Source organism: Nicotiana attenuata, chromosome 7, assembly GCF_001879085.1.
Source record: "Nicotiana attenuata strain UT chromosome 7, NIATTr2, whole genome shotgun sequence".
In the NCBI taxonomy this organism is placed as follows: domain Eukaryota; kingdom Viridiplantae; phylum Streptophyta; class Magnoliopsida; order Solanales; family Solanaceae; genus Nicotiana; species Nicotiana attenuata.
Window position 1 is genome coordinate 8433967 of NC_031995.1, and position 11089 is coordinate 8445055.

At 36.5% G+C, this 11089-nt stretch overlaps 1 protein-coding gene across 1 annotated transcript; it reads right to left on the reverse strand.

Annotated features, from left to right (window-relative positions):
- On the reverse strand, positions 3054–4326 carry LOC109228651 (ethylene-responsive transcription factor 3-like). The gene has a single exon (XM_019393810.1). The coding sequence runs from the start codon at positions 4063–4065 to the stop codon at positions 3460–3462; it is 606 nt and encodes a 201-aa protein (XP_019249355.1). The 5' UTR covers positions 4066–4326; the 3' UTR covers positions 3054–3459.

The window sequence follows — 11089 nt, forward strand, 5'->3', positions numbered from 1 at the left end:
GCAATCGCGGACCTGGTCGCTGACTGAGGCAGTGCACTTGTTAATATGCGCGGCCACTAACGCCGTCACTAGCGCGCCCGCGCTAGTCCAGGCCTGGAAACTTGTCCTTTTTCACATTGAAGATGGTATAATTGCTTGGGCCCAACCCTACTTGGTATATATACATGAAAAAACGGTATTTTGAGCAGGTTGGACATATTTTTGACACAGATTCGACCTAAGGAGGCAGAGACACAATAGGAGCAAGGCGGGGAATTCTTCTACGAGTTTTTCCTTCCTCTTCCTATTTTTCATTGTTGGTTATGACTTTTAGTATTGTAGTTTTACATACTATTATGAATAGCTAATTTGTTATCTAAGGTTTTGATGGAACCTTTTGAAGGATAAATTCTTGTTATGTTTTTATATCATTCAGCCGTAGTATTTTCTCTATTTGTTCAACTATATTATTCTTGTGGTTGATTGAAGGGCCCTCAATTAGCTGTGCCTATTTAGTATGTATTACTCGGGAGAGAGTGCATATTTAGGTAGTTGTTGAACAACATCACTCCCGATGTATGTGAGGAATAAATAACCAAGGGTTTAAAGGTGGGAGTAGGGATAACGAAACCTTGGGTGCGATCTAAGTGAGCTGTAATTAAAGTCAGCTAGCGTAACTCAGGAGAGTATGTCTAATAAATTGTCGTAATTACTCGGGAGAGAATTGCAACACGCAGAGCGCTCATGATCGGTAGAGAATACTTAGGCGAAATTATAGAAGACATAGCGGGAAGGATTTCGACAATTGGGGAACTCATAACTCTAGACCTCCTTAATCTTTTCTCCAACCTGTAGTATCTTTAGTGTTAATTTATTATTTTAATTTGTTACTTAGTTAGTTAAACACAAGAATCTTAATATCTATAAGTTAGGAATCTTAATATCTCGGTGATAGTGAACAACTGTAGCTAAGCCTTAGTTCTCTGTGGGATTCGACTCCAAACTTGTAAACCGGATTATATTTACAACAACCGCTTAGTCCTTTTTATAAGGCATAGTTGGGCGTGATCAACAGCCAACCATGTTACGGATCCTTGTTGGTGAATGTCCTAACCCTAGACATCTGGTGGCTCAATACTGAACGTTCATCATAGCATCCTGACTTTTTTGAGAAAATATAATAACATATAAGAAACAATTTTGGTTAAAGTTGGATACATGACCTAAGTATATCAGAGAATACAGTATACAAGCGCCTTTTATTTACTTTCTCTGGTAAGAAATGTAGGTTCCAGTGACCACTGCTTCACCAAGTACTGAATATCATACTTGGGAGCAACCACCAAATGTTCCCAAGGCAAGAGATGAGAATCTCTCCAGAAAAGCAGTAGAATTACCTAAAACAAGAAGATATCTGAGGTACACCTCAATATTGAAAAGAGCAAAAACACGAAAGGGTGAAAATCTCAGCTAATATATTTTTTTGGGGGATGAATGCTTGAAGAATGGAGACCACAGAGCAAGATGTCTATATTATTAAACTTTGATCTATTCCGTGCATCCTTACGTTGCAGGTAAGTAAGATATACTATTTAAAATAAGTAGTATCGATAATTGGATAGAGTCTCAGGCTTCACGAGCATTGATTTCGAAAAATAAGTTCAGCATCAACATGACTACACAATCAAATCCATCTATGGTCGTCAATGACTTTGGCGAATATAATCACAGATGCATGCATACACACACATTCGCACACACAGAGTGAGGAGAGAAAAGGGGGAGGGTTGGGCTAAGAATCTAAAAAGAACAGCAGAAAACCGTATCTATCTTGCAGTACTAACTTTCACCACCACCACCACCACAACATACCCAGTGTATTTCCACGAGAGGGGTCTGAGGAGGGTAGTATGTACGCGAGCCTTACCCCTACCTTGTGAAGGTAGAGAGGCTGTTTTTGGAAGACCCTCGGCTCAATAAAGCAATAACACAGCAGTTATGACAAAGAACAATGGAAAACGAAATAGTAACAACAGCCAACTAACTAACTTTCACCACAAATACTTAAAAATCAACAGAAAAGAATTCTTGTCCAACTCTAGAAATTTAACTTCAGCTAATCTTTCTGCATAGGAAACTTGATATATTTTCAATTAGGTCAGAGATTTTTATGCTTAAATTTTACCGCAGTGACAAAAGTAGTTGAAATTCAGCAAAAAATCCACTCAGAACACCATATATCAGGCAATATATCTGGACACAGACATTTACAAGGCTAACTTAGAAAAACACATACTTGAAAATACATTTCACTTTAAAAATGAAGACTCACCTTAAGAACGATTTCCATACTCTATGTGAATACCAAAATGAAGCATTCCATCTGGAGATAGATCAGCACTGCTAATCAAGCTTGATAAATATGGCCAGCTGAAATTCAATCAAGCTAAGGATGTCGGCAAGCAGACCTCACAACTCATTCAGCCAGAACTCGGAAGTTGAGTCATTCTGTTGCTGGGCAGTTGCGCGGTCCATCACAAAACAACAGATGAGGTAACAAAGAGAGACTGTAGAGCTGGTCCAATTATTATTTTTCACATAGATCGTCCTCTCTACCACAATTTGTTTCCTTTCGAGGGTTGGGTTGAGGGAAGGGTTTGCTTTATAATTATTATCCTCATCATTCTTCCCCGGCGTATTTTCTCAGGAAGCAATATTTCTTTGCTTCACCAAATACAAGGTTTTCTACTGCTAATATAAAAGGATCAGTCTACTTATATGAAGGACACAAACTATACAGTATGAATGTATGATGATGTTATTCTTTCTCTGTTGCTAAATATTCCCACAACTAATTCATCTATTTTACTGCTTAATCTATTACTTCCTCCATTTTCCCTGCATTTTGCCGCTACTGATGATGAAAACTGTGTGCACATCTCATAATCCTGAGGCATAAAAATTAGTCCTAGTGATGGTACAGAAAGATGGCACATACACACATACCTAAACAAATAGAGGAAAATCTCCAATGTGCTAACTGTAATGAACTCGTAAAATGACTCTGATGAAGCTGAGTAAGTATAACTTTTTATCATAAATTCCAACTTTCTTTATACAAAAAGGGCAAAATAAAAAAAATGCAAAGAAAACTAGATCAAGAGATAGGAGAATAACTCAAGATCAGATCCAATGTTTGTGGTACAGATTACAAATACAGATACAATCTTTCTTAATACAGATCGTATCGTGACTCAGTAGTACACTAATCTACACATAATCTAAAAAACCCATTTTTTTGTTTCTCAATATCCACCATTTGGGTTTTACATCATTTTTTCCCGAGGAAAATTTGAAGAAGAAAAAAAGTAAGCAGCTTTAACAAAGAAAACTGGAAAAAAAAGCCTTTTTTTTTCTTTTTCTCTTCATCATCAAATTGATTAACAACAAACATACATCACCGTACAGAAGAGTGAATAATTAGAGACATAAGGCGGTGACATGTAAATCATCAGCATCAACATCATCTGATGGAGGTGGCAGATTCAGATCAAACGGCAGAGGTTGTTTAGGCAAAAACGATGACGTTTGATCGATATCACAACGATCATCCACCACCGAAGACGAAGAATCACAATCACTGCGGCAATCTTCCGGCGGAAGAACCGGGCGAGGAATTTTCATCCGGGTCAGCTTATTACCCGATCCACGAGGCCCACTAGAAGATTCCAACGTGCTGCTCATGCTGCTAGAAGCCGGTCTCGAATTAGGAAAAAGCTCAAATTGATTCGATCCATAAGGATTATTATCCTGTTGTGTTGTTATAGCTGCTAAATTAGGAAAATTAGTTTTGGCTTTAGGTCCACGGAGAGCGCGTGCAGCATCGTCGTAAGCGCGTGCAGCATCTTCAGCTGTATCGAAGGTGCCAAGCCAAACTCGAGTCTTTTTGATCGGATCTCTAATCTCCGCAGCAAATCGGCCCCATGGCCGTTTACGTACGCCCCGATAACGAGGCGGATCGGTTTCGGGTTGTTTAAGGAGGTCAGATCCTGGTCTATTTACCTCCGATAACTTCCGATGGCGCATCGCCGATTGATTAAAATCAACTTTTTGGCGTAAATATTTGATCTTTAGCTATTATCGCCGTAGTGGGGATTTTTCAATTTTCTTGCCGGCTATCCATAAGAAGAAGATTTTGAAATTAGGTTTTGTTAAATTTGGATTGGGAGATCTGTTTGGGGGAACACGGGGGCGGAGGAATGGGGAGGGGGGTGTATGTTGAAGAGGGCAAATGGGCAATGGAGAAAGAGGGATTCATCCCCTGGCCTGATTTTTTTTGCTATTTTTTTATTTTTATAAATAATTTAATTTGGTGGATATGGAATTAAGCCATGGATTACCCGAAATGCCAAATGAAATATTACAACTGTCACCAAAGATTACAACCAAAGATTACGATGAGATAAATAAGATTCTTCTATTCTAAGTAGAAATTGTTTCTCGTTTAATAATCTTACGTGATATGAATTTGGATTTATTCAGCACCCAATATAAATATCGATCAACGAGTAAATGACTAAAAAGAATTACGACTAAAATAACTAATTTTGTCATTGTATTTTGTCCTTAATTTTTAATTTTCTTATCTATCTATCTATATTCTATATCTATTATAAAAGCACCAATAATTTATACTAAATGTTCAACGACTATAATATCCCTAAAATATTGACGACTTTTATGCCTTTAAATATTTATATAATTTAAGGATCTAATAGTAAATTACCTAATAATGGAATTCTCTCCGATTTAAACTCTACATATGCCCGACCCCACAATATTGATCCTACTTGAATTTGAAAAGTACGTTCATAATTTTCTTTCTAAAAGAATTGTAGTTCCTAATTACAATTCTTTATAACAAGGCATGTACTAAAAAAAGGCACGTACTAAAACAAAAAAATTAGTAATATGCTCTAAAAATATTTATAATATTTTAACCAAAGTGGAAAAGTCTTACTACCCTTTATATTATTAGTTTGTATTAGTTCTTATAAAGCTAAAACTAAATTAAGTTACTATCTTTTATGATATATTTTGTGTTCCTAAATATTAGGAGTTACTACATAATTCACATAATTGAGTTAATTGTTAAAATATTAAATAATAATAAAATAATTAAATGACAATTTTTTTAAAATATAAAATCTAATTTAAAAAGATACAAAGTTATAGGGGCAACTTTATATGAATATTTTTCTTTTTCATACTAATAAAGTGGTTCTAATAATAAGATGAGATTGTGCTCTTTAATTTATCTATTTCTACTTTAGTATGAGTAATTGATTCCTTTACAAATTTCTCAAAGAAAATCGATGGATGTTAGATTAGGTTTTCTAGAACAAGTTCGTCCAAGTCTCCTATATATCGAAGTTTAACAATTTTTTTTTTGATTGGTTATTTTCATTAGATGCTCATGTGCCATGAATTGTCTCCAATTCAAGATTTACATCAATGTATATTCAAATAAAAAGCAAAATACTTTAAAATATTATTATCAATGTATTATGTGTGATAATTGATTAAAAATAATTTAAAATAAGTGGAACGCAATGATTGGATCGGCTCTGCGATAGAAGCAAAAATGATATTCATATAGAATGTGAAAATCAACTGGGACTTTCCAAATGACATGGAATGATTTTCAAAGTTATCCTATACTTTTTCGTAAATTATCATGGAATCCAAATGACATGGAATGATTTTCAAAGTTATCCTATACTTTTTCTTAAATTTAGATAATATTTTCAAGTAAAAAGGTGTGAACTCGACGCAATTATGTGATTCATGTGATAATCATGTATTTTATTACTTTTAAATATGTTCAAGAAATTATAAAAAAAAACTTCTCAACAATGTTAAGCTATATGTTAAAAAAATCATCTTAATAGGTGCCACATGTAATTATTTTTCTTGCATGGATATGACTATTATTTTTTGTTATATTTGAGGAGCGGGGTGATCATTTTGAGTGAAAATGTACAAAAATCAAAATTCTTTACAATTTATGAAATAACCATGGAGTATACAATGCTTAAATTCAGACAAATACAAAATTCATCGCTTTGCCGAAAATAATTGTATTAACTAGCCAAAAAGTATATAAAATATGTATACTATATATATAATGCACATATATATAAAAAAATATTTATCTGCTATTATTTTTGGGGTTAAAATATATATTTTTCTAAAATCTTTAATCATGGACTTGATTAATCAGAACATGTGTATATCAATATTTTATTGCTTTGAATACGATAAAGCAGTAATAATTTTACTCGGTTATATACGTCATAAGGTAAATTTGACAGAACTTTAAAAATAATTGAGACAACCCTCACAAATATGTCAAAGTACAATAGAGAAAAAGTAATACTTTTTGGAGGTGATTCAAAGATGGACAACTATATATTTCACTTTTGTCACGCCCCTAACCCGGGCCTGGACGTAACACGGCACTCGGTGCCTGATTACATGTGACCGAGCGAACCAACTGGCTGGCTGAATCAACATGTGGTATCATAACATACTGAATGCGGAAGATAAACTAACACATGTTGATATACTGAAAGTCTGGATGATATAAATCAAAGTACGAAAATGTTAATACAATGCCTGAAATGTATTTGTAGCAAATATAGCTTAACATGAAAAAAACTTGAGACTCTGTCTAACTGTTACTCTAGTCTATGAAGCCTCTAATGAAATACTGAAAACACTGACTGCCTGTAAATATTGAAAGACCGTAAAGTAATGATAATGCCCCGAAAGAACTGGGGATCACCAAACAGCTGGTACGAGAATCCTAGCACTCTGAATCATCAACCTATAAATCATTACCTGCATTGTGAGATGCAGGCCCCGGGCAAAAGGGACGTCAGTACATTTGAATTGTACTGGTATGTAAAGCAACTGAAAGAAAGAATTATAAATGCTGAAACTAAAACTAAGCTGATAACTGAAATGATAACTATTGAAACTGAAACTGAAGTGAGAACTGGCAACTGAACTGATAACTGAAAAGATAATTGATAACTGATAACTGAAAAGATAACTGATAACTGATAACTGAACTGATAACTGAAAAGATAACTGATAACTGAACTGAATAAAGGAAGTAAGGATATGAATACTCCCTCTTCTGAATGATGAACAACCTGTTTATCTGAATATTAAACTGCGGCCTCAGGCCCAATATATATATGTGCACAACTGCGGCCTCGGGCCCAAGTATACGTATACATAACTGCGACCTCAAGTCCAAAATGCATAAAGCATAAACTGCGGCCTTGAACCCAAGTATACGTATACAAAACTGCGACCTCAGGCCCAAAGATGCATAAAGCATAAACTGCGGCCTCAAGCCCAAAGATGCATAAAGCATAAACTGCTGCCTCGGGCCCAAATACAGGAGTTCAACATTCAGGAACTGAGAATTAAACTGCAATACATGATAATGAAATACTGAATCACACTGAGTTACATGATACTGGAATACTGGATCACACTGAGTTACATAATACTGGAATACTGAATCATATTGAGTTACATAATACTGAAATACTGAATCCTTCTGAGTGACATAATACTGGAATACTGAATAGGACTAGAATGAGACTTGTATTCTTGAACTGGTTATGAACACTGAAACTTCAACTGTTTATGACGTGCTGAGTAAGCTATACTGAGACTTAGGGATATCAAACCCATGTCTATATTGAATACGAACTGAGCTCACAACGTTTAGAATGAAAGTCATGAACGAGTTACGAAGCTAGAGAATAGAAGTTCTACAACAATTCAAGGAACTAGGCTTAGCTATATTTCTGAGGCAATTGATAACGTGGTTAAAGAAACGTAATGTAGGGAGAATCATTAACATTCCCAACATAGAGAGTTAGCCTCACATACCTTAACTTCCTGCTCTTGAGCGTAATACAACATTCACCACCCCTTTCAACTTTAATCTATATCAATACAAGTCAAAGGAATTCCATATTAGCAATAATTCTCATGTTTTGGTCACTTAAGCATTTTCTCAAACACTTGGTGACATAAAGCTTCATAGTCCTTATTAATGGTGTCTCTACACCCAATAACTCATTCCCTTGCTCCTAGATAAATTCTAAAGTCTCAAATAGTTATAATCAACATTATTCTTTATCACCCATAAGGTAATCAACACCCTTAACCAATAATCAACAATCAACAACCCAAACATATAACCGTTCATGCTTTTCTATCAAACCCATCAACTCATATCTCATGAACTAGAGTCTATAACCATTAATTCAATGATAGAATCAATTAGAGGGTGAAGATATTACCTTTTGGACGTTCAAACCCTTTGAATTCGAGTTCTAGGCTTCCTTCCCTCAACAATGATGTCCCAATCGAATATCTAATGATATGGAGGGTTTACCCATGTTAATAAGATGTTGGAAAATTGAAATTAACTTAGAATCACCATTAGAACTTACCTTGGGTGGTGGAGGGACCCTTAAGGAGTTAGGTTTTTGAGAGCTTTACTTTCTAGAGCAAGTTTTTATGTTTTGGGGGTGTGGGGACGAAATATAGCTTTAAAACGACCCTCCACTAGCGCGCCCGTGCTACTGGAGGCTTGCCCGCGCTAATGACCGCGCTAAACGGCAGTCACACTGCCTCAAAATTAGCGTGGCCGCGCTACCGGCGCGCATATCGCATACTGTTCTGTAAAATGCACATAACTTTTTGCACAGAGATCCGTTAGGGCTCCATAATATATCGTTGGAAAGATATTTAAAAGGCCTAACACTTTCATGCTTTGAGTTTTCCCGAATTCCTTACAAATCTTCACTAAACACTGATAGAATACAAACCTTCTGCAAACTTAGTCGATTTTGTCAAATCTTATGCACCTCACTTTCCATCTTGATTTTGAAACAACTATTTTCACCCATAATCATCTCGATGAGACTTCACATGCTCAAAGTATAACCTTACTACTCCCTTAACTCATTCATACCTATGTCGAATTTACGGGTGTTACATTATCTCCCCCTTGGGATCATTCGTCCTCGAATGATTGTCCTGACTGTAACTTCTGCTAACTCCGGACCTTAAACGGGTCTGGTGGAAACATGAACTTTCATAAACACTTGTCACGACCCAACCCCGGTCGTGATGGCGCCCAACACACTGCTAGGCAAGCCCGACTATTTCTACAACCTTAACCGATTAATCACAGTGATATAAGTAAATTTTCACAACTAAATTACCAAGTTAAATGTGAAATCCTGAATTAAATGCTAACATTCGAAAACCCAAAATATAAAATACTAGCAAGCCCACAGAATCTGGTGTCACAAGTCTGAGCCTCTAATGCATGAGTAATAACCTACTACAAAATATTTCTCTAGAAATGTGGAAAACAAATAAATAAAATAGAAGGAAGATCAGGACTGCGAACCCCAATTTGCAGCTACCTTGAATCTGCCGAGTGTGATGCTAGGCAGAGAAGATCTCACTCAGCCTCAGTGGGTGCACCTGAATCTGCACACAAGGTGCAGGGAGTATTGTGAGTACTTCCAACTCAGAAAGTAATAAATATAAATAAAGTTTGAGGATAAGAAATCCTAAATAAACACAAAGCAAAGCTATAAATACAACAACGTGAACCAATAGCATAATACAGTAAACGTTGAAAACAATTATAATAAAGTCACATCAGATTAAGAATAAATGACAACTAAATATGCAATGCAACACATAAACCGGTACTCTCCAGTACCCCGCTGCGGCGTGCAGCCCGCTCCATTTATTTAACGTCGACAGCGCTCACTAGGGGTGTGCAGACTCCGGGAGGGGCCCCTTACGGCCCAAGCACAATAATAAGCCCTATCGTGGCATCAAACAGGCCCTCGGCCTCATATCAATATCAATATCATACCACTGCGGCGTGCAGTCCGATCCCATACTCAGTCCAAAATCACATAAGCCTTTCGGCACAATAATATAAAAATATTCAGCCCAAACTTCATTTAAAAATATTATTTAAGTTCCAAGTTCTGAGAAAAAGTGGATGAGTTTACAAAACAGTGTTAAATACCAAGACTGAGTTCAATATCTAGAAATATGGTAAGAAACCAGTAAAAATAATCCCTCAAGGATTTGAGTATTTGGCACGAAGCCCAATTATGACAATTAATCCATTTTTATAAGGATATCACAAAACTACAATCAATTAGGTAGTAATTTTATTAAGCGGGACGGACCAAGTCACAATCCCCGACGGTGCTCTACCCCACGCCCGTTATCTGGCGTGCAAGTCACCTCACATAGCACTACATTGTGCAAACTCGGGCTTTCAAACCCTCAACACAGCATTTACATTTATTACTAACCTCAAGCTGGCCAAGGTCCTAGCTTGCTATGCCCTTGCCTTTCGAATTAACCTCCTCGTGCGTCGAATCTGACCAAAACCACAACGAATACGTCACAATATGCTAATGGGACAATACCCAATCGAAAACAATCGAAAAATAGTTAAATTCCCGAAATTAGCAAAAACCCGAGCCCCGGGCCCACTTCTCGAAAATCAGTAAATTTACCATCAACGGATTGCTTATTTCGCCACGAGTCTATACATATAAAGAACACCAAAATCGGAGTCCAAATGACCCCTCAAATTCCCATTTTTGTTTCTCTTAGGTTTCAAGCCCTAACCTCCATTTTCGACCTTTAATTCCTTGATTTTTCAGTCTAATTCCATGTATTTGCATCATAACATCGTGTTCTAAGTCCAAGAATTCTTACCTGATCGAAGTCCTTGAATTCCTCTTCAAAATCGCCCAAAAACTCTCCCAGTCCGAAGTGAAAAATATGAACTCTTTCAAAATTCGCGAAGGAAATAAAAACCCCTTCTGATCAGTTGTTTCCGCATCTGCGGTCCAGTTGTCGCTTCTACGACTTCCGCTCCTACGGCCTTCTTCAGCTTCTGCGGAAATTCCCAAAGTCCCCACTGTCCGCTTCTGCGACCTCATCCCCGCATCTGCGGCTTCGCAGATGC

Excerpts from the sequence above, each read along its gene's own strand:
- LOC109228651 (XM_019393810.1), bottom strand. The coding sequence starts at position 4,065 with ATGCGCCATCGGAAGTTATCGGAGGTAAATAGACCAGGATCTGACCTC.